The 23,963-nt window shown below is 51.5% G+C and overlaps 1 protein-coding gene across 18 annotated transcripts in view; it reads left to right on the forward strand.

Annotated features, from left to right (window-relative positions):
* Window positions 1-23,963, forward strand: part of RAPGEF1 (Rap guanine nucleotide exchange factor 1) — a 161,286-nt gene that overhangs the window by 125,761 nt on the left and 11,562 nt on the right. For 4 of the 18 annotated variants that reach the window (XM_053559333.1, XM_053559379.1, XM_053559326.1 and 1 more), the window contains 7 exons: window positions 624-826; window positions 3,234-3,392; window positions 16,050-16,307; window positions 17,116-17,208; window positions 18,916-19,004; window positions 21,838-21,949; window positions 23,860-23,935. In XM_053559333.1, the coding sequence (XP_053415308.1) occupies window positions 624-826; window positions 3,234-3,392; window positions 16,050-16,307; window positions 17,116-17,208; window positions 18,916-19,004; window positions 21,838-21,949; window positions 23,860-23,935 (990 nt within the window). The remainder of the gene's footprint in view (window positions 1-623; window positions 827-3,233; window positions 3,393-16,049; window positions 16,308-17,115; window positions 17,209-18,915; window positions 19,005-21,837; window positions 21,950-23,859; window positions 23,936-23,963) is intronic. The other 14 variants (XM_053559436.1, XM_053559451.1, XM_053559428.1 and 11 more) reach the window with 9 other exon arrangements.

Raw genomic sequence — 23,963 nt, forward strand, 5'->3', positions numbered from 1 at the left:
TGATTCAAACCTTTCCTTCAATGAAGGACAGCAGAAAGACATACCTGGAGAGAGGGAGCCCTTTCTGTACACCCAGACCCTAGATGTAGTGCAGGGAAGAGATGAACTCTCTGTGACTATCTTCTCAGCTCTGTGTTGCTGCCCATCCTTAATTTTCTGACCAGTTTCAGTGTCTAGTGAAGCCCCCAAGTTTGTGGTTATTTGAAAATATAGAATTCAGTACTGCAGAGCCATCCTTGCCACTCTTACTTGTATTTGAACCTCGGCTCCTCCAAGCAGGTGTTCGTGGCACTTAAGATGTGACCCAAGAAGAAACTGCAGCTCAACAGGTGGCTGAGACCATAGTTAGCCACACATTAACTTAAGTCTTTTGCTTCCAAACCCAAGGCTCTTTGACTTCCCAGCTCTTGTTACAAAAGGGCTCCTCCCTCTTGGTAATGCGTAATGACATGTCTCCGCCATCGCAGTGTCACCCAGGATATGATTTCAGTGCCCTAAAAATCCTATGCTCTGGCACTCCCAGTGGGTGTCATGGAAAAAATGGGGGTGCTGTGGGAAGAATGGGGGCAGGGGTCCCTTACACAGCAGCCCGCAGCCGCCCAGCCCCACCCGTCTGCCCGCAGTGCTGGCCTACATGCAGCTGCTCGAGGACTACTCAGAGCCACAGCCCTCCATGTTCTACCAGACTCCACAGAACGAGCACATCTACCAGCAGAAGAACAAGCTCCTGATGGAGGTCTATGGCTTCAACGACTCCTTCAGCACGGGGGACTCCACGCAGGAGCTGGCCCCGCCACCCGCCCTGCCCCCCAAGCAGCGGCAGCTGGTAAGCAGCACCCTCCCAGTCTCAGGTCCCTGCACTGCCCACAGAGACCAGAACATCCCCTCCTAGCAGGGCTCTGCGTACTAGAGAACACCCTCCGAGGGGGCAGGTTTAACCCTCTTTGGATTGTGGCAGCCCTGGGTTTGGGGTGTTGGATGCGCCATCTCCTGTACAGGTGCTTTTGCTGCCTTCTAAGACGTGGCTGGGACAGAGTTGTTCTCAGAGTGTTTGCTTTCTCTGCTGACAGCCTCTTGTAGTTTTTCTTCCTTCTGTGGCTCCAGCATAGACCTCCCAGGGAGGAAGGACTCAATCAGAGCACAGGGCACAGTCTGTGCGCAGCCATCTGCAGACTCGATTAACGTCATGGGTCTAACTATGTGGAGTGACTTATGTCCTAGCCTGGCTGGGTATGGCCAGGGAAAACAAGCTCTGCTGAAGCGGGATGGCTCTGAATAAAGCCGGTCTGAGTTTCAGACAGGCACCTTCCTCTTTTGAGGACACTCCTGTGTTGAGGGCTCCCGTGTGTAACGAAGCACGAGTCAGCTCAGAAGGCAGGCGAGGCTGTTCCACCGTGGGCGACCTGTAAGTCTCTGGAACTGGCCAGGACACTGGGCAGGCAGGCAGATTGAGGGAGCCTCTTGTATGCCTCCAAACATTTTTCTCAGTGCTACCAGCTGACAAGCCCTGTAGACCTTAGTCAAGTTTTAGAATCAGAGCCCCTCACCAAACCATGCTCCGTAGGAAGAGTGCACCCCAGAAGGACCTCCTGACCTTTGCAGAGCCCCGTATGCCATTGTGCTCCTAAGCTGGGCAGTATGGTAGCATCCTAACAAGAGAGGGGACTGCTGTGCATCTGAGCCATCTTGTATCCTTGCAAGAGGATGCGAAGGTGCCATTCCAACTTTTCTGGGTGGCAGCTGCCACTGGAAGACAGATGCCCATGGGTCACTCTTTGCGGTATCTGGAGCTCAGCCTGGTGCCAGGAATCCCTGAACCTTCCTACACTCAGTGGTCTCAGACTACCCAAGCAAGCTTCTCCCTCTCAGGAGCCATAGCAAGGCTCTTCACAGGCTGACCCATCCAGTAGAGCAGTGGTTCTCAACCTTCTTAATGCTGCGGCCCTTTAATACAGTTCCTGTGGGTCACGACCCATACGTTGAGAACCGCTGCAATAGAGGAAAGGTCGAGGCGTGGGGGGTCCTGGGCCGCACTCCTGCTGCTCATCAGCCGCATTGCCCAGGCTGTGTTTGGTTCTTTCACCTGCCCAGCCCACCCCAGGAACATTGAATAGGAATCTGATTGCTCTGAAAATGTTTCAGAAAGAGATCTCCACCATGGGAACTTAATGTCCAATTTGGAGACCCCTGGCCTAAAATGCTGAGCATCACTGCTGAGCTGGATTTCACTGAGAGTGGAGACATCTTCAGCACCCTCCCCAGGCTCCTCTGTGCCCCTGGGCCGTCTGTGGAGTCCACAGGTTTCTGAATGTTTGGAGACAGAGCCCTAGTGAGTGTGGGGAGTCAGAACTGTTCTCAGGGAGCTCTGTGCTCTCGCCCGTACTCCAAGCCAATGGGCCTGAGTGAGTTAGCCCCAGCAGGCCTGCAGGGACCCCCTTGGTGAGCACCTTCCCAGGTAAGCACTGAACTTTCTTATGTTCTCACACCATCCTCTCCACAGCTCCTGACATCCCCATTGTGAGTAATTAAGGCTGAGAGATCCAGAGAGACTTGTTCCCAGCCCACAGCTAAAGTAGACCTGGGAAGCAAGCCCAACCCTAAAGGAAGCCCAGGCTCTCTGTGACTGGGCACTGGCTGCTGCCATAACCCTTCTCAAATGTAGATGTGGGGGAGCTGTCCAGACTTTAGAGACAAAAATGGTGGTGAGAATTACACCTGTTGGCCCACCGGTTGTGTGGTGGGCAAGATTGCAGTGCCTCGCACATGTCACCCCACTTAACCCCTGAGAACCCACGCCAGAGGTGATGGCGTTACCCCATGTCACAGATGAGAAGCCTGAAGCACGGAGGTCTCTAGGTAATGTCCACAGCCAGACGATAAAGGTGCAGACAGGCCCAAAGCCTGAGGCAGCCTGAGGCCCAGCATGAATGCTAGGAAGCGTGCGTGACCACCCGAGTCCCCTCCCCACAGGAGCAGCCCTGAGTCTGCCCCGTCTATATGGCTCCAGCCCACTTGTTCTTCTGCTGACTCGCTTCCAGTGCACACAGTTTGTGTAATTTACTGTAGGGAGGAAGGCTCCCTTTCCTTCAAGTGGCTTGGACTAGTGTCTTGATCCCTGTTCAGAATGTCCCTGAGCAGAGTTAGGCAGCAGCCTGTGTGGGCTTTCCCTGCGCACCTGACCGTTCTCCGCTTCTCTCCCTCCTTCCCTGCCTTCTCTCTCCTCCTCTGCCCAGCAGGCCTCCTATGCTGCTTCTTCCTTCTCCTCTGTCTCCTACTGTGTCCAGCAAACTAAAGTGGCCTTCACCCCCGAGGACGGCAGTGCCGCTCAGGGCCTCAGTGTGTCCGTCTCTAACTCCTTTCTCAGCCGGCATGGCAGTTTACCTGTGCCCTCGGTGAGTCACTCCCTGCCCTTCTCCTTCTGGGGAACACGAGAGCAGGATCTTCCGTGTGGAGCTTGCGTGCCGGGTGTGTGTGCTGCCGCCTCATGTGCTCGCCTTGCCGCAGACCCCTGCACGCAGGTGGGAAGGGCACTCACAGCTGGTTCTCTGGGTCTTAAGGACTGTGTGACATGGGGAGTGTCAGAGGCCACATCTGGAGTGTCACCATTCTAGCATAAACTGGCAGAGATGAGACCTTTTTATTCCAATCTCTCATTGGAGCAGCTCTCTAAGTGTTCTGTGTTTAAAAATGAATATTCCTCACATAGGAATGCAGGCCAAGGAGAGCAGGCTGTACCAGGTATGTGACAGATCGAGTTTGAGGACTCTGTCAGTTAGCTTCAGCTGCATAACAGAGTACCCTGAAACTTAGTGGCTTAAATGACAATAGCCGTCTCTTGTTGCTTAGGACACAGATTAGTGGGATTGTGCTAATCTGGTCCAGGCACGAATGATTTTTGACTGGACCTTAGCTGGGACAGTTGGACAGATTTCCCTTCACCAGGCTAGGCTGGGCTTGTTCCCCTGGCAGCTGGCGGGACTCCAGGGAAACAAAGGGAAGCGCACTGGGCCCCTTAGGTCCTCAGCTCTGAAGCGGTGTGATGCCATATGCACTGCAGCTGCTCAGTTGACCACAGATCAGCCCAGGGTCAGGGGACAGGGAAGTAGCTCCACGTCTCCAAAGGAGTCACAGGGCACTGGTCCGGGAAGGGGATAAGCTGCAGCCATACTGTAAGCAGTCTCCTGCTAAAGCATAGTGGGTGCTGGCTTCACGCCACATCTCACTGAAACTGCGTCTGACCCAGAACCTGAACAGCCCCCTTTCTCCCTTCAGTCTGTTATAGTGAAACTGAGCTGCAGAGACAGGACTCTAGGACAGCTCTGGGCCTCAGAGTCTTTCCCTTGGGATTGTGCTTTTTTCTTGCCTTGTATTTTGATCATGAGGATTAAATAAAATTGTGAACCGCAAGCATGAAGTAAGCTTAGACAGTGTGTTGTTACTGTTCTTGTTCGTATTACCTTAGTAGTAGAAGTTCTGGATTCTACTCCTGTTCCGCTTCTAATTTTAGACAGAATTGGGCAAATAACTTAACCTATGTGGCAGTTCCCCCCTCTATAAATGGTGACTTTTTATTTTTATTTATGTATTTACTTTTTTGAGACAGAGTCTCACTATGTCACCCTCAGTAGAGTGCTATGGCGTCACAGCTCACAGCAACCTCAAACTCTTGGGCTTAAGCAGTTCTCTTGCCTCAGCTTCCTAAGTAGCTGGGACTACAGGCACCTGCCACAACACTCAGCTATTTTTTTGTTATTGTTGTTTTAGCAGGCCGTGGCCAGGTTTGAACTCACCAGCCCCAGTGCCTGTGGTCAGTGCCCTAACCACTGACCGACAGGGGCCGAGCCAATGGTGACTTTTATTTATTTTATTTTTGAGACAGAGTCTCACTTTATCACCCTCGGTAGAGTGCTGTGGCGTCACACAGCTCACAGCAACCTCCAATTCCTGGGCTTAGGCGATTCTCTTGCCTCAGCCTCCCGAGCATCTGGGACTACAGGCGCCCACCACAACACCTGGCTATTTTTTTGTTTTGCAGTTTGGCCAGGGCTGAGTTTGAACCTGCCACCCTCGGTATATGGGGCCGGTGCCCTCCCCACTGAGCCACAGGCGCCGCCCCCAATGGTGACTTTTAAAGACTTATCCAAGCTCAAGTTCCCCACTGACTTTGTCTGGTTTCCACCTGTGTATAGGGCTGGCAGTCCAATGCCTAGGGCCATCCAGTGCCAGTGCCACGACGGTTCTGCCAGTGTGAGGGCCCTGGACTCATGCTTCCGGGGTGCTGGGACCTAACTCGTAGAGCCTTCAGCAAGCCTGCTTGTGCTGGGAATGCCAAACACCCCTCACTCTGCCACACAGACGCCCTTGGTTTCCTCAGAAGACACCTCTGGCAAGCTTCCTTCACAAATCTTGCAAAACTTGGCTTTCAGACTTGGCTCTTGGCCCGGGGTTTTTTTTTTTTCTCCCCCTCTAAGTTTCTACAATATCCCTTTGAGAAGTTAGGGGTTAGAGGACTGTGAATGAACTGGACTATTTGTTACAAAATTAAGGGAAATTTGGGGGCACTTTAGTTAATGTGGGGTATAAGTACATCATAGTTTTTATCCTGGAACACGCAGGAGTCTCAAACGTTTTGCATCTAAAATGTTGCATCCTGAGCACCTGCTCTACAAAGGAGACCAAGGCCAGATGCCCAACGCTAATAAGGTGCTTTATTTCATCAGGAGCAAAAGGCCTCAGGAACTGAGTAGTGGCCTGAGTGTTGAGAACACTTGACATCTGATGCTGACCCCCAGATCTGTGATGGGGTGTGATGTCAGCATCATCTTCCTGTATTCCTGGGTTAAATTCATAGATGAGCCTCAGACACCGGCCTTGGGTGACTGCCGGAGCAGCCCTCTATTCCTGGATTTCTGTATTCCTTTGTTCCTGGGCCTGGGTCACTAGTTCAGCATGGAATTCTGGGGGATGCCTTTTGGGAACACAGCAGTTGACAAATCTGAAGACATTTCACATGGTTCTTGGCACAGTGGCCCATGACTTCTACTACAAGATCCTGCCCATTGAAAACTTCTCGGCAAGGGAACTTATGGAGGAATCAACCTGTTTTGGACAATCCAAGTTGAACTGGATGCTGAGAAGTATTCTTGTTCTCTGTTCTCGTGATCTCAGAGATGGTTTTAATTCAGCAAGCTCAGGACACCAGCTTGTAGGGGTCAGGTTGCTGTAGGGATCCAGAGCAAGGAAGATGTCCCCAAAAGGACTTGCTTTTCAGTAGGCAGAATGAGGCAAGCCTAAAAGAGACTGGCGTTCTGGCGAGACATGAGCAATGACTTGAGGGTCACAGTAGAGCAGGGTCCCCTGGAGGGTGGTGGTGGGGCTTGAGCTGCAGCTTGCAGAGCAGTTAGGATTTCAGGAAGACAAGGACAGAAAAGGGAATGACAGATGTTCTAAGCAGGAGGGCTGTGTGAGGGAAGAAGCCAGTTAGCCCAGCATCCTTCCAGGACAGGCATCTGGAATGTTATGTGGTGAGGGAATAAGGTCCTGGAGAGTGATGACAGCAGCTGGCCTCCCTCAGCCTCCTCAGGACCCACTCAGGGAGGAGCCCGATGCCCCCACACTGTGGGCTCTGCCTCTACCGAACCCAGCTATTTGCTGAGCTTCCCTCTTGTCAGTGTGAGTCGTCCCTGGGTGGATTCCTCCCTCGGTTGCTGGGTGTGCCTGCCGTCCTCACAGGCTTCAGCATGTCTGCTTGGCTCCCTTTCCTAACTGTGCCGTGATCCCAGGAGACTGGAGCACAAACAACATCCAGACTCCAGCACATGGTCTCAGGGACACTTCGACCAGCCTGGTAAAAGACAGGCATTGACTGAGGCAGGAAAACTGGCCTGAGAGGCTGGCAGTGCTGCACGGGTGCCATCCTGATGCCACCTGCGCCACATGGGCCTCTCCATCCATCCTGGAGACAGCATTGCTGCCTAAGCTTCCTGCAGCCTCTTGGGCCTCTTCTGTCCTTGGATTCTCCCTCAGTAGCTTTCTGGGTGGGCTGCCTGCTGTGACCTGGAGGCCACCCGCCCCCCACCTCCCTGCCTCCGCTGTTCTCCCACAGCCCTCTCCTCTCCGGGGCCCCTCCCTGGCCCTCATTGTCTCTGGTTCTCAACTCTCTTGGTGTGAATCCTGAGGTTTTGGATTTGGTCAATACTCACTTTGCCCTAGACCAAGAATTACAGATTGTCTCACAGGACCCATTCAGATTGCCATTGCCCTTCAGCTGTTACAGTTAGTGTTAGAAAAATCTCCTTCCCCATCCCCTGAACAGTTTCTTTGTCTGTTTTTTCTTTGATAACTTTGAGTTATGGGTATTTACTATCACTAAGACATCTATTTGTATGCTAGAAATTTGTTGAAATTCTTTACCATCTTGACTTCTGGATAATTAAGTTGCTTAGCAGCACCAATTTTTGAGTAGAAGTTATTTTGAAATAATTATAATAACTAAGGGTTTGTTTGTTTGTTTTCAAGACAGAGTCTCACTCTGTCGCCCTGGCTAGAGTGCCATGGCGTGATAGCTCACAGCAACTTGAGCTCAAATTCCTGGGCTCAAGTGATTTCCTGCCTCAGCTGTCTAAGTAGATGGGACTATAGGAGCCTGCCACAATGCCTGGCTATTTTTAGAGACAGGGTCTTGCTCTTGCTCAGGCTGGTCTCGAACTCCTGAGCTCAAGTGATACTTCCACCTTGGCCTCCCAGGTGCTGGGATTACAGGTGTGAGCTACCACACCCAGCCATAGTAACTATTTTTTAAGAAACATCAGGGTAAGAAAAGTGTGTATCATTCTGAGGACTCCATCCATAGCACAGTGGTTATGGCACCAGCGACATACACCGAGCCTGGCGGGTTCAAACCTGGCCTGGGCAAGCTAAACAACAATGACAACTGCAATAATAAATAGCCAGGCGTTGTGGTGGGTACCCGTAGTCCCAGCTACTTGGGAGGTCGAGGCAAGAGAATCACTTAAGCCTAATAATTTGAGGTTGTTGTGAGCTGTGACACTACAGCACTCTACCAAGGACAACATAGTGAGACTCTGTCTCAAAAAAGAAAAAAAAAGGTCTATGGAGCAGCTGGTATCCCATTCTGGCAAAAACGTTGGTTTCTAAGAGGATGGGGCCAGGCTTTTGTGGATCGGTACATGACCCTTACCAGAAGGCCTGGGCCTCGTGCGTGGTCTCTGCTGTGGCCTGGCATCTCCTCACTGCAGAACGGCCAGGGCCTGCCCAGGAGATGTGGCAGGCTCTTTCTCCTCTCCTGTCTTGTGCTTGCCACCAACCACTCCCAAAGATTTACCTAACGGCCACCACAGACACCATGGCACGCTGACTAGTCTAAAGATCAAACAGGAAAGAGGAGAGATGACGAAGGAAAAAAGAGAGGGTGGGTAATAGGGACTAGGCTTTGACAAACTTGTGGCCTTGGTGCGTGGCTCAGTGGCCAGCTGGCGAGTGGCAGGTGCTCTGTGGCACGGAGTGAGCCATGAGGATCTTCCTTTACTCAGAGGCGGCAAGTGGTGACCAAGGAGCAAGGCCTTAAGCTCTTTGCCTCATTCACCAGCATTTCAGGAGCAGCCTGATGCTCACCTGTCACGGAACAACCTCATTCCCATGAGCTCGGTGCCTCAGTCCCAGGGTCTGGCCGAGCACCCATTCTCTTCCACAGTTTCATTCTCTACTGACCCAGGAGGCTTTGGCTGCTGCAGGTAGTTCCTATCTGCAGAGCCCTTCACATGGTTTGGCTTCTATAGAGTGTTTAGCCTGAGCTTGTCTGCCCTTCCTGAGAGACCCAGGGTGCTGTGGGCTGGTGCTGCCTCTGGAGTGTGATGTCCACCATAGATCCTACTCTGAGCCTGACATGGCCTTCTAGAAGAGGTGAGAGGAGACCAGCACCCCTTCCAGATTTCTGCAGCCCACACGGAGAATTGAGAGACACCTTTGGAGAAAGCCTCAGCTCTGAAGTGGGCAGTTACCTCCCAAGCCCAGGAGCGAGCCTGTTTTGCCCTGTAGTAGGCAGTGGGAGCATGCCCGTGCTGGAGGGCAGGACTGGTCCCTGTCCTGACAGCGGAGCAGAGCTGAGCATGCCTTGCCTTGGGGGCTTTCAGAAGGAACCAGCCTGATTCAGCTGCTTCCACCCCTGACTTCTAGACTTCCTGACATTTGGTCGTTGTTACAGCCTGCCATTTGGGCTGGGTGGTACTCTCAGACCATCTCCAGGCACAAGAATGTCACTGTAATGTCACTTGTAATGTCATTGCTCCACCCATGACAGGCAAACTGGTGAGGTCCCAAAGGCCCCCATCCTGTGAAGGCCATTGGTGAGGCCATTGGCCACACAGTGGCTCGCTTGCCTCCCAAAGGCCACGCTTACTACTCTGCTGTGAGACGAGTGAGAGAGCCAGGAGAGCAAGGCTGAGCCATTGGTTCAGTCTTAAGCTAGAGCCAAGGTTAGAATCCAGATCACACCATGAAAAACCCAGGGTTCGGTTAACATTTCTGAGCTGCTTAATTGCCAAATAAACGTTGAGACCTGGTAAGGGAAGATCAAGAGGAGAGCGCACAGGCTGGGCCCTGAGAGGCGTGCGCTTGTTTCCCTGTTCCGACACGCTAGGAAGTGTGGCTCCAGGCTCTGCGTACAGTTCTAAGAAAGTATAAATTAGAGTCGCTGTCATGGAAATCCAACTGAGCAAAAATACTTCAGTCAGATTTCTAGAATGGAATTTGCATTATTTTTCATTCTGTACTACATCTTTCGGTAAGGAATTGATGCTATTCAGATTAATACTTAATGAATATACAGAGCATCCTAAAACATGTTGGAGTTTTTCCTAAGAGTATAATTAGCTGTGAAGCCATTGACCAACCTGTAGTGTTTTCAAGGAAGATGCTAAATGATTCAGGTTGCAAATATATGTCACATGAGAAGGAACTCCATGAATTTTTTTTTTTTTTAGAGATAGAGTCTCACTTTGTCGCCCTCAGCAGTGCTGTGGCATCACAGCTCACAGCTCACAGCAACCTCCAGCTCTTGAGCTTGGCAATTCTCTTGCCTCAGCCTCCCGAGTAGTGGGACTACAGGTGCCTGCTACAACGCCTGGCTATTTTTTGTTGCAGTTTGGCTGGGGCCGGGTTTGAACCTGCCATCCTCGGTATATGGGACCAGTGCCCTACAGGCACCACCCCGAACTTAATGAATTTTTAAACTCACCCATCTTACTACCTAAAATTCTACCAAAGAGAATATTTCTGTTTTTTTACAGCCTTTGTTCCTAGAACTTTCAAGTGGCTTTTAAAAATAAACTCCACTAGGAAGTTTATTCAAGAGAGAGAAAGTATTTTTTAGCTCTGACAAAATGCTAATGTTTCCTCTCTGATGAGATTGATGTGATTTCATCATTCATACAGTGTGTCCCACAAAAGTGCCTTCTTGCCAGGAACAAAGACAAAATAGCCCACCAACAAATCTCAAGGTCAGGTGCTGTGGCCTCAGAATTTACCATTTGGCTATGGAACTTTTGACATAGTGTAAAATGCATTTACTATTGTAAATTAATACAAGGTCACTGGAGAAGGGAGTTACCTGTGGGCCTAAGGTATACCCGCCCAAACAGTGGCTTTCAAAAACCAGTGGTTAACTGGGACCAGTAAGGACAGAGAAGGCAAACCCAGAGGTTTTCCCTCCTATTTGCCAAATGGAGTAACAAGGAGTTACTGAGGATGGTTCCTGGTGTCCTAGGAGGGAGGGGTCATATCCCACCTCTGTAAGAACAAAATCAGATGAGCTTCTCCCCTGGTGTTTGTATAGCAGGAGTGTCCAGCCTGAAGGCCTGCAGGCTGCATGCTGGTTTTGTAAGGACTTCTTTTGCTTACCTGTGGTGGTCAGATATCACAGAAAGTATGTATGGGCCAGATGTGGTGGCTCACGCCTGTAATCCTAGCACTCTGGGACACCAAAGCAGATGGATTGTCCTGAGCTCAAGAGGTTCAAGACCAGCCTAAGCCAGAGTGAGACCCGATCTCTACAAAAAAGAAAAGCTGGGCATTGTGGTGGGTGCCTGTAGTCCCAGCTAATTGGGAGGCTGAAGCAAGAGAATCGCTTAAGCCCAAGAGTTGGAGGTTGCTATGAGCTATGATGCCACGGCACTCTACCGAGGACCACAAAATGAGACTCTGTCTCAATAAAAAATAAATAAAAGAAAATTAAAAAAACAAAAAACTTGAAACTAAGACAGTTGTGAGCAAAATTAAAAAAAAAAAATTATGCGTGGAGTTTTTTTGCTTATCAGCTTTTGTTTGTATTTGTATAATTAATGTGTGGCCCAAGACAACTCTTTTTTTTTTTTTTTTTTTTTTTTTTTATTGTTGGGGATTCATTGAGGGTACAATAAACCAGGTTACACTGATTGCATTTGTTAGGTAAGGTCCCTTTTGCCCAAGACAACTCTTATTCTTCCAGAGTACAGCAGAGGAAAAAAAGGTTGGACACCCTAGTAGGGTGTTGTGTGGTGACTATAAGCATGGCTTCCTTCCAGAATAAATGAATTAGGTTCCGTTTGTGACACTTGTGGGCTCTGCTAGAAGAAAGTGTGCTGCTCCCTGTGACCCTCTGCAGGGGAGGGATGCCCAGGCCACACTAGAAAAGCGGCTTCCCTTGAGTGTGTTTTCTCACAAATGAAGGATAAAAATTTAAGCCTGAAAACCACCTGTCCACTAGCTAATCTGTTTGCTAAGCTGCATCCAGAAACACTGACGCCATAAGCCTGAACCAAGATTATGTAGTAATGACTGATTTCTGGTGACATCTCTTCTCAAATGCTTCATCACAACAGTGAGTCTATTCATTTATGTGATCATATCTCCCTATAGTTAGTGGAGGTGACAGTTCTCTAAGGCTTGGTGCTCAAGTCGCTATGAAGGAGCCATCTGGGTCCCACGCTCAGTGCTGGTGCTCACTCTGCCTTCCCTGGCACCAGGAACTGAGTGGACTGGCTATTACGTTGGGGATTCAGAAGTTTTTATCTACAGATCTACTTTTCCGCTTTCTTGCCAAGACAACACAGGGCCCTCCCAAGTCACTATTCATGCCAGGACTATAATGCAGAAAAAGTGTCGCTGTACTTGACCAGCTGCAGGTAGCTTTGCCTTTTAACGAGTTGGCCACAGGCTAGCATAGAAAGGCATCAGGCTGACTCAGTGGTTTTTTCGGGTGCCCATTTTCAAGAAAGCTGGTTACTGGTTGCATCCCTGCTGCCTGGCCTGGGGCACTTGGGCCAAAGCACTGCTCTCAGCACCCCTGGCCTGGGCCTCCAACCCCCACTCACTGCCTTTCACGTTCCTGGTACCAGAACCCTCAGCAAGGGAACCTCTGGGCATAGTTAATAAGGCTCCATCCTGCAGAGCTGTGGGTTGTGTGGCAAGGACCTGCCTCATGCCCAGAATATTCCTCAGTGGCCATGCCCCGCAACCTCTTACCTGCTGAGTGTTATGAGGCCCCTGGGCCACCCTCCCTCCAGCTCAGTCTCCCTGTCCTTACAGTGAGGACTAGGATGTAGATTAAATAAGATGACCACACAGAGCCCTCAGCACCTGTCTTCCAGCACAAAGGCAACACTCAGTACAAGTAATTGTAAGTAGTTGTCCTCACCTGCCTGTAGCTGACCTGTCCCTGTGGCATTACTGACTGATTTGTGACCAGGCACCTTCTTTCCTAAGGGAGCACTTACACTGACCCTGGTCTTCTGAAGAAGTTTGCAGGTCTCAGACAGGCCTCATGCTCTAAAATCCTCAGCCTAAACAGTTGTACTATGGCTATAAATAAAAATTCCCGCTGCACAGAGAGCAACACTTCAGGAGCAAAGCCAGGCACCAGATCCTAAAATAAGCTCCAGGCAGTGGTGAGGCCGCCCTGCCTTGTCTCTGCCCCATGGATGGTATGACTTTAAAGGGCTGGAAGCCCCACTCTGGGGAGTCAGTAGAGACTGGGGCTTGTGCAGCTATAGGCATCTACAGAGCCCCCGGGTTGCAGAGTGTGCTTCCAGGAGATCAGAAAGCCTCCCTTTGCAGCTCCCTGCCCCGCCCCTGAGGTACTTCCCTAGCTTGGCTCCTGTCCCAGCGTGACTGCATAGCTCGCATACCAGAGCACTGGCTCAGTGCTGCAGAGGGAGAGAAGGAAGGGGGTCCTTTGTCCTGGAGGTGCAACTCCTTCCTTTCTCCTTGGTGGCTGGCCTTCTTAGCGGCCCACACCCCTGCTGGCATCCCTGAGCCTCTTCCCCCAGTCTCTTGACCTGAGCTCCAACCCAAGTGACAAGTGAAGCTTATTTCCTGCCTGTCTGTGCTCAAAACTGGGCAGCTGCCATAAGTCAGACAATATTCTAGGCACTTTGTCTAATAGTGCAATCTGCAAATAGTATCATCCCCTATTGATTACTCGGCTCTGCTATTTAGAATAGCTCTAGAGGGTGGGCTGAAAGCAAAACCTCTGAACCTGGTACATGTGCCCTGTGATCAGCTAGGAAGATACTTCCCAAACATGATATATTTTGTTGTGATGATGCAAAATCATTTGTTTGTGTATAGATGAGGTGCTCAGCTGTTGTAGAGCAGGCTAGAGTACTGAGTTTACATTGGGGCATCCATGATGGCAATGTCAGGGCTCCAGAAGGAGCTGGCACTGAATGAGAATTTTACACCAGGTGACAGCAAGTAGGTGTGTTTGTGGGCAAGCGATTGGCATCTGTTAGCAGATCTCATGCCCAGCAGCACCTGGGCATTGGGGACAAGTGTCCAATAGATCTGAGAATCGACTCCTGCAGGGGACTGAAGCCGCTGCCCAGAACAGAGTTGCTTTCCCTAAAAGCAACCTCCCAGTACCCTGCCATCTTCTCTGTGGACCTTGACTGCCATGAGAGCCTCACTGTGGGGTGAGCATCCTCCAGAGACAGGAGGGAGGACCCAGAAAGCCAAGCCCTTCCCCCCGCTGCCACCCTGGGAAGGCCCAAAGCGAATGCCCAGGCCCACATCCCACATTGGGTAACTGGTGTGAAAGGCTCAAGTGATCCTGAGAGGGCTGACGGTGGGAGCAGCGCGTCTGGGGTACCCGGCCAGGCATGTGCCTTTCTTTTCTCTAGCTTCCCTAGAGAGAAGAGCAAGAGCAGAATTTCGCTTGTAATAGGTACCTGAGGGTTCCATGTTGGTTGGTCACATGCGCGGCCCTTCTGCTGATTCATTTGGCTGTGGGTTGGCCCTGAGTCTGTGAGTTAGAGAGGGAAATAAAATGAATAATAGTGCTGAAGGCAGTGCTGTGGGTCTGATAGAAACTGACAGCTCCTGGAGCTCCCAGGAGCAAAAGAGTCTTGACCTCACCAAGGAAGGAGGAAGAGGTTTAAACTCTGTTAGGTGCAACTGAAAAGGGGCAGGGCTATCCACACAGTGAACAGACACAGGGACTGTCCAGTCCCTTGAGTTACAGCAGCTCTTTGTCCAAATTAAAGGGTAGCTTTGCATAACTTCTTAAGGCTGTGAGTGGCTTTGCCTGCCTATTAGTTTAAAACTTCATTTTTTTCTTCTTCTTTTTCCTTGTTTCCATGGGTTCTGAAAATCTTGTGCCACCTAGAATGCACAGAACAGTTTGGGGGTGACATGCACATTTGTGTGCGACTCCTGGCGTCTGTGGTGGGCACGTGGACCTGGCAAGGAATTTGGGCATGGGCTCCCTCCTCCATAATCATCGCCCAACACTCCATGGCAGGAGCAGTGTGGCAGCAGGCCTTTACAAGGCACAATGACATTGTCAGTGACCCAGTATGGTGGCCACTAACTGGTGGTCCGAGAGCTCCTCTGTCTCTCTTCCAGCAGCAGAGCCCTGGCCTAAGGGTTTGCTCGCTTAACCTAAGACATTCACTGCCACTCCTAAGAAAGAGAAAAGACTAGGGTGGCACCTGTGGCTCAGTGGGCAGGGCCCCGGCCCCATATACCGAGGGTGGGGGGTTCGAACCTGGTCCCGGCCAAACTGCAACAAACAATAGCCGGGCGCTGTGGCAGGCACCTATAGTCCCAGCTCCTCAGTAGGCTGAGGCAAGAGAATCACCTAAGCCCAGGAGTTGGAGTTGCTGTGAGCTGTGATGCCACAGCACTCTACCAAGAATGACAAAGTGAGACTCTGTCTCTAAAAAAAAAAGAAAAAGAAAAAAAGATTGCAGTGTTTGACTTTTAAGGGCTAAAATCTCGAAGATTCGAAATGAGTAAACACAGCAACACCGTAGACTTTAACTATAAGGACTGTTAAAGGACAAGAGGCAGTGGGTTGGGCTGTGTAGGCAATGTCCCTGTCACAGCAGAGCGTGTGGTCACCAGTGGGTTGGGATTGTATAGGCAATGTCCCTGTCACAGCAGAGCGTGTGGTCACCAGTGGGTTGGGATTGTAGGCAATGTCCCTGTCACAGCAGAGCGTGTGGTCACCAGTGGGTTGGGATTGTATAGGCAATGTCCCTGTCACAGCAGAGCGTGTGGTCACCAGTGGGTTGGGATTGTAGGCAATGTCCCTGTCACAGCAGAGCATGTGGTCACCAGTGGGTTGGGATTGTAGGCAATGTCACTGTCACAGCAGAGCGTGTGGTCACCAGTGGGTTGGGATTGTATAGGCAATGTCCCTGTCACAGCAGAGCGTGTGGTCACCTTCATGGGACATGGCTTTGCTCTCCCTTGGGGCCGGCAGGGAGTTGTGGTCCATATCCTGCTGTCTAGACAACTCTGCAGACAGTGCTGGTTAGTCTCTGGCTTCAAGGCCCTTCTCAAGGGAGGATGCGTCAGGTGTAGGGAACCTCAGTGCCCAGAGGACCAGGCGGGGAGGGGGTGTGTGCAAGATGATTTGTGGTCCTTATTAGAATTACTGTGAACGAACTGTTAAGTGCTCAGCTACAGTTAATCTAATTACTTTTTCTTTTGTCTGTTTTCTTCTTCCCATATTCTCGTTTTTGTGTTTGTTTCCCTCTTTGGTTCTGTAGTATAAATCTGTGTTTAGGTCCTACTCCCAGGATTTCGTGCCTCACCACCAAGCTTCCATTCAACCTTTCCTTCCGCCTACCTCCTCCTCCTCTCCACATTTCCCACCTGCCCACCAGTCTCAGAGCTCTGACCTAGCGGTGCCAACTGTGGCCAGTCCGCCTCCCAGCACCGTGGACGGGCCTCTCTCATCCTCTCAGGAGAGCAGCTTTCATGGGAATGCTGTCTGCCTTCCTTCCGAAAACTCTTTCACTGACTCGGTGAGAACTCAGCGCACACATCTGCACGTTTTTTAGAAAGCAGTGTCAGTGTTCCTGAAAGGCACTGTCTGCTCTTCACCAGCAGTCAGGGTGTGTGGGCATGCACCCCGTAGCAGCATGGCTAGACTGACCGTTGTAGAAGGCCACAAGGTACAATTGTAGCCCACCTGTTTCCAGAACAGAAATTGAACCTTTTCTACGGAGTTTCTCAGGCTTGGAATCTGATTCTCCACAAATAGATTATTGACCATTTAGAAACGGGAAGGTATTGTGTGCATTAGAAACTGTTACTAGCTTTCTGTGTGGCTGTTCTTAGAGAAAGTACAAACTCTGAGGTATGGAAGTGGCAGAGATTCATTCACTCGCATATAGTGCTGAGGACAGAGGGCCTGTTTTCTGGTCCTATTCAATTGCCTGTGGTGCTTCATCTAAACCCAGGGAGGTACTGCCTGCAGGTCAGAGTGGGCGAGCAGATGGGGCAGAGGCGATGCAGGCCAGTGGGGACAAGTCCTTGGTCTGCTGAGTTGTATTGATGTCTTGCTTCTTTCTTTCCATAATCGTCTCCCACAACCCAGAGGACCCCCACTGTACCTGCTGTGGTGGGGCTGACTTTTCAGGATGGTTTGAGTGGCCCTTGACACCTTTGAGAAGACCTAGGGGAAGAGCAGAGTGTAGGCCATCACCTTCTTTTCTTTCTTATCAAAGGAGTGTCCTGGTCAGGGCCAGCAGGTGGCTGCCCTCTCTGGGCTGTAAGGGCTGGCTGAAGGGCCTGGCCCATGTGTCTTCCCTCTCACCCTGTCTCCCCCAGAGTGAAAACGCCAGTGAGGAAGCTGGTGAGGGTGAATATGTCAGTCTGTGTTCCTCTGGCCAGAGCAGTGAGGAGCTGGCTCCCTCCCGAGGAGTAAGTAACCTCGGGGGCCTCCTGCATGTGGCCTGGCCTGGCCTGGCAGGGGTTGGGCCCTGCGCTTCCGAGGCTGCTTTCCTCCCATCTGCTTCTATATGACTGACACCCTCCCCATGGGGTCACTGGCCAACTCTGTGGGGGAGGACAGGACTTCCGGGGAGGAGGTCTGCCCATTTGTTCCTGCTTCGGTGTAGTGTTCCTCAGCACCTGCTCAGATGGGTCTTGTAGAAATACACAGGAACAGCATGGCGGGGACCCTGGCCGCATACCCAGTCACTCTCTGTGGGATTTCCTTCTGTCCCATCTTACAGCATCGAGCTCCATCTTCCATCCCCTGTCCCGGACCCAGAAGGTGGGACTGCTCTCCCCTTGGGCTCTTTAGACCTCACCCCTCCACCCCACCCCCAGCATGCTGCATCACCCCCATGTTAATTGCCTCCCAGGTGGCCCTGCCAGCCTGTGCACACCTCCTGAGCTGAGCTGGCACCCATTGCCCTCGGTCGAGGGACTGCAGTTCTGTTGAGCAAATCAGCTTTCCAAGTTTTGTACTTCAAAAATAGGTTTCCCCTCACGCCCAAGTGTGGCGGGTTCCTGAGAGAGGGTTGGTGAGGACCGAGAACTCCCCAGTCATCAACCTGAAGGGCGGGGTCTCTGTAGCATTATAGATGTCCCCACAGGGCAGGCCCTACCTCAGGCATTAGCAAGTTGCAGAACATTGAAGAATTTTCACTCCAATGAAAAGAGAAGTGAGTGTTAGGTTTTGGACAGATGGCTTCTCTGTCTATGGGAGCCAAGCTAATGTCCCCACTTCAGCTGTCCCTTCTGCTGACCTGTGCCTCCAGGACCATCCAGCTCAACCTCCACATGGTGGCGTCCACTCCCCCAGGAAAAGGCTTTCCACTGCTCTCTCCCTCTGTCAGCAGCTGCTTCCAGGGCTGACTCCTCTTCTCCTTAAAGCACTCTCTACTATGATGGTCTGTGTATCCGTGTCACCTCTCATAACCTTGGTGGCCTTGGTTGTCACTGAGTGGGGTGGGCCCAGAGACCCAGGAGGAAGCAAGTCTGCTGGAGGAGGAGAGGGGACTGACACTCAGGTGCTGGGCAGCTGGGCCTCTGGGGCCTGTGCCTAGTAGAGCACTATAGCCGTAAGGGCTTCCTTAAGTCACCAGAGTTTTACACATGACAAAAGAGCCCAGTGCTGAAGGGCATAGGCTTTGAAGGCAGAGAGCCCTGGACTTTGATTCAGGCTCCACCACTGACCATCTGTATGGTCTCAAGCAGGACCCTTGACTTCCAGCATCAGTTTCCATGTGTGGAATGGGGACGGCAGTGACTCAGTGAAAAGGTCAAGTGACAAGCTGTGCACAGGGCCCTGAGCGCACATCTGGCTGAGCCCTGGTAGACTGGCTGTGGGTTAGCAGTCCTCTTTCTTGGAAGAGGCAGTTGAGGTGGCTTCATCTAGGTTGGCAGTCAACATATGTTACAAATAGTGGCAATTTTCACTCTTTGCAAAGGCAGGGTGCTAATCTCCAGAGGGCTTGTGTTTCCTGTAATTAACTGCACTGACCATTAACTCTGTTCTCATCCCAGATTGTGCTATAGGACCTTGCACTCCCATGCCCCTTGCAGGCAGGAATGCTGGGGAGAGAGTGCTACCTGGAGAGAGCCACCTGTCTGAAACCCAACACTCACTTCTCTTTCTAGGACCCACCAGCTGGGAAAGACGGACATCCCAGAGATCCCTCAGCAGTCCGCAGTGTACCTGGGAAGGACAGCAGAGATGGGAGTGAGAGGTAGGGAGTGAACCAAGAGGGGCTGGGTACCCCAAGGACAGGGTTCTCTCAGTGAGCCCTGCCCAAGTGGCCCCCAGCCGGTCAGCTCACCAGGCCCACAGGTGTTTCATGTTGGAGTCTTTTCTCCTTTTTTTCTGATTCTCCAAATAATACATGCTTAGGTTAGAAACTGTTGGAAAGAACAGGAAACTGTAGGAAAGCAGGAAGAACACTAAGCAGCCAAAGGCTCAGCACCTCGTCTCCCATTACTCCCCGAGGCCCACACCTGTGCTTTCCACCTTGTACCTCACGGTAGTCTGACCTGTTTGGGTCTCTTTCAGGCTGTGGTGGGGAGTATGAGAGGCCCCCTCCCCACCCACAGAGGTGTTCTGTTGGCATTGCCAGGCCTGAGTACACTGTGTTGCTGAACCACGGGAAGGGGAAGTCTTGCAAGCTTGGCACTTGGCACTCAAATACAGCGCCCAGAAAATAATCCCAATTACAATACCATTGTCATACCTCAGGAAATTAATAATGAATTCTCTCATGTCATCAAATAGGCAAACCCATGTTCCAGTTCTCCCTGGAGAACTCTCTCTCTCCTTGGTTGCAATTTTTTGCAACCAAGATCACTCAGGAGTTAGCCATGGCACTCAAGTCATTATGCTTCTTTACTCTTTTGTAATATTTTTCAATATTAGCATAAGCCACACCTGACCAGTTATAGAAATATGCAGTAAATTTTCCCAGTATGGCCTGCAAGCAGTGGTTCATGCCTGTAAACTCAGCACTTTAGGAGGTCAAGGTTGGAGGATCACGTGAGACCAGGAGTTCAAGACCAACCTGGGCAGCATAGCAAGACTCCATTTCCACCAAAAATGTAAAAATTAGCCGGCCTATGCCTGTAGCCTTACTACTAGGGAAGAGCGCTTCAGCCCAAGAATTTGAGGCTGCAGTGACTTATGATCATGTCACAGTACTCCACCCTGGGCAACAGAGTAAGACCCTGTTTCAGAAAAAAAACCCTCCCCTGAATACCCTTACAAAACACAATGTGTGGGCTGCAAATTGGCAATTCCTGCAACTTCATGCTGACTTCACCTTAATGGTGACCTCACCTTTTCTATGAAATGTTCCAGTTTTTCCTCCCTGCTTAGGTCTTGGTCCAGCTACCTCTGGGATCCTGGGTAATCTTAGCAGAGCAAGGTGATGCCTGCTTGTCCTTGTCAGGCCTTAGCATGAACGGAGCAAGAGAAAGAAAGATGAGAAATCACCCTGAAGGGGCCCTGGCGGATGGCTGCCTGCCTGACCTGCCTCATGGCCACTCCGTGCTGCCGTCCACATTAAGGCTGTGTGGCTCTACGGCCCCACCCGAGGTCTCCCCACGTGTTAAGCTGGGTGTGGAGTGTTTCCCAATATAGCACCTAAGGGCATCGGGGTGTGCACCAAGCAAAAGCAGCTCACAGGTTGTGTCATTGGACCCAAAAGTTTCACTTTTCAGAGTTCTAGCTTGTCCCTGTGAAAAAGACGCTTGAACACATTGACTGTTTAGAAACAGTCAGTGGGTGGTCTCCTTCCAGCCAGGCCACACCACTACTGGACACTGACAAAACGTAGAGCAGAGTGGTTCTTCTCAAGACTGTGGGGAGGGTGCCCCTGCCCCATGCACCTTCTCTCACTGAAGGCACATATTTTACATTTCAAATTCTTAGGGTTAAAAATGTAACCTATGGCACGCACCTGTAGTCTCAGCTACTTGGAAGGCTGAGGTAGGAATTTGGGTCCAGACTGGGCAACATAGCAAGATTCTGCCTCTTAAAAAAAAGTGACCTGTGGCCACAAGGCCGGCCGCGATAAAGCAGGGGAACATAGGAGAAGATGCCAGAGAAAACCAGGCATCTGTAGACCCTGCTAGAGCAGCCTAGGCTGGGAGCCTTGTCTTGGACACGCCTAGCTACCCCAGTGCCCATCTGTGGGGAGTGTCTTCCCCTGCTTCCAGGATCAGCTCACATGCCCCATCCCAAGGGCCTCCCTGACCTTTTAGCTGAGGCCCCTTGCTTTGCTGCCCAGGCTAGAGTGCAGTGGCATCACCATCGCTCACTGCAACCTCACACTCCTAGGCTCAAGCAGTCCTGCCTCAGCCCCCCAAGTAGTTGAGGCTATGGGTGTGATGCCACTGTACCCGGAGAATTTTTCTGGGTTATTGTTTGTAGAGATGAGGGTCTTGCTCTTGCTCAGGCGGGTCTCAAACTCCTGACCTCAAACTACCCTCCTGCACAGCCTCCCCAAAGGCTATGATTGCAGGTCGTGCTCATCCCCTTTTGTGCTGCCATGACCACTTGTTTTACAGGCCATCTCCTATTAGACTGAGCTGTTGAGGACACTGGGTCCCGTATGCCTGGTTATGGCTTTTTCTCAGTGCCAGGCAAAAGGTCTAGTGACAAGTTGGCCCTCAGAGGAGACTCAGGGACCGGAGCAGTATTGACCCATGCTGCCATCTCCCCACCTGCGTGCCCATTTGCTCCTTCTTTCCTTTAGTGCTGACAGGGCACATGGTGGGCTTCACTATATGGCTGAGACCATCACTCATATACTCATACAGCTGGGTGGAGCCTTCTTAATATCCCAGCTGAATCCCTTCCATGTACAGATCGGGCATCCAGAGAGTGCAGGAAGAGTCCTCAGGTCACCTGGCTGAGCAGTAACAAGCTGCTGATCCAGTGCATGGCAGCAGAGTTGCCACCCAGGGAGCAGTTCAACACCTGTGCACGGTCTGCCACTGCCTTGGCCTCTGGGCACCAGGGAGCTCTGGGGCCTGTTGGATGTTTGCAACACAAACCATTTCTGCCTCTAGGGCCCTAAAGTCACCGGATACTCTGGAGTCAGCTGAGTCAGAGGAGGAGGTGGATGAGCTATCCCTCATTGACCACAGCGAGATTATGGCCAGATTGACACTGAAGCAAGAGGTGAGGACTCCCAGGGAGGGAGAGCAAGGAGGGCTGAGCAGAGTGTGACCTTGAGGTATTGTAAGCAGAGAAGTCTAAGCCAGGCATGGAGACCAAGTCTCTGAGTGCCCAGCTCTGAGCTCCCAAAGAGGTGAGTACCAGGGGAAGTGCACTGCCCCCTTCTCTGAGTGCTTCTGGGAAGTGATCTGGCTATGTTACCTGGAACCTCTGATCCTCAAGTGATAGGACCCCTGAGGGTGTTGTGAGGATGAAATCTGTGAGTGCTAGCGCAGAGTCTGCATGTGGTAAGCCCTGGCCTATGTGGGCCAGTTTTATGTTATTGGTAAAATAGCCCCCCTGTAGGCTCAGCCTGGGAGACACCAGCTGATTAAGAAAATTCAGGCCTGGGGCGGCGCCTGTGGCTCAGTTGATAGGGCGCCGGCCCCATATACCAAGGGTGGTGGGTTCAAACCCGGCCCTGGCCAAACTGCAACCAAAAAATAGCCGGGCGTTGTGGCAGGGGCCTACTGTAGTCCCAGCTACTCGGGAGGCTGAGGCAAGAGAATCGCTTGCCCAGGAGTTGGAGATTGCTGTGAGCTGTGTGAGGCCACGGCACTCTACCAAGGGGCCATAAAGTGAGACTCTGTCTCTACAAAAAAAAAAAAATTCAGGCCTGGACACTGTGGCTACCTTCATCCTGCTCCTTGTCTGCAGAGCCTCAGTGGTGAGAACACTGCCCAAACCATCGCAGTAAGAGGAAGGTAGACCGAGAGTGCTTTCTTCTCCCTGTGCACTTCTGGAAATGCAAAGAAACAACTCCGTGAATAGCTCTGACCCCCTCCCCAACCCTGAAGGAGGTGACTGCATTTCTGGGCTCTGATGATAGTTACTCACACACAGACAAAAAGGCAGATGCTGCCCTTTGCCTGCTCCTGGGCCAGGCTGAGCCAGCTCTGGCTGTGGCAGGGAGTGGCCCAGGACGTGGCTGCACCTGGGCTGTTAGGGTGCTCAGACAGCCAGCCCCTTCTGCAGAGAGAAGTGATATCTCACAATCCTTTCCATAAATTTCTCCCAGAAAAGCATGTCAGAGGCATGACCCCTTCCTCTGGAGGTAAATCCAGGTGAAACACTTTCGGGACCCTGGAGTTGAGTAAAATACCAAAGCTCTAAAAAGACTGGGAGTCTTGGGGTGTGCAGTGCAGCAAGCAGCGCTTGGGAGTTGGTTCCGCCCTGTGGAGTACAGAGCGAGGGAGAGAAAGGCTCTGGGTGTTTGTCCTGGGCCTGTTTCGGGGCCTCTGTGACAATTGTTTTTGGCCCGAGGCCAGGTGGTTGAAGCCCTACTTGCCCTCCTGGAGCCAAACTTGCTCCTTAATTGGCAGGTGGGGGTTGATGGTCGTGTTAGTGGCATTGGATGTCTTTGAACGTCTCTGTGACATTTACATCCCTCTAACGAAGGGCTGCCTCCAAGAATCTAAGTGACCTGTACTTCTCCTTGGGTAAAAGGGTTTACATTTGGGACAGCTAGCTGCAGTCTGGGAATATTAACAGATGAAAAAATGGTCCTGCTGCCTCCACAGGCATCTGGGAGGTGACTGTCCTGCCCCCCATGGGGTCCCACTGTCCTCCACCCGTGAGAACTTCTCGCCTCTGGCCCATGGGTTGGTGAGCAGAGGAAAGTCAAATGACAGTTTCCCTTGACCCAGCTTTGTCCTCAAAGCAGTGATGTATCCTGTGCCCACAGTGCCTGGGCAGCTCCTAGACGCAGTTCAGTCTGGCCTTGGCCGAGTGGGGGCATTAGGCTGCAGGGCCCTGGTGTCACAGGAGGGCCATGTGCAGCACAGCCTCTCTGTCCTTGCATCCCTGTTCCTTCCTAACTTGCTTTCTTAAGACCATGCCCTGCCCCATACCCTCTTTGGCTGTTTTGATTACAGGGTGACGACGGGCCAGATGTCCGTGGAGGATCTGGGGACATCTTACTGGTCCACGCTACGGAGACAGACAGGAAAGGTAGGGCAGCTCTCCCCACGGCAGCTTT

This window comes from Nycticebus coucang, chromosome 2, assembly GCF_027406575.1.
Source record: "Nycticebus coucang isolate mNycCou1 chromosome 2, mNycCou1.pri, whole genome shotgun sequence".
Lineage (NCBI taxonomy): Eukaryota > Metazoa > Chordata > Mammalia > Primates > Lorisidae > Nycticebus > Nycticebus coucang.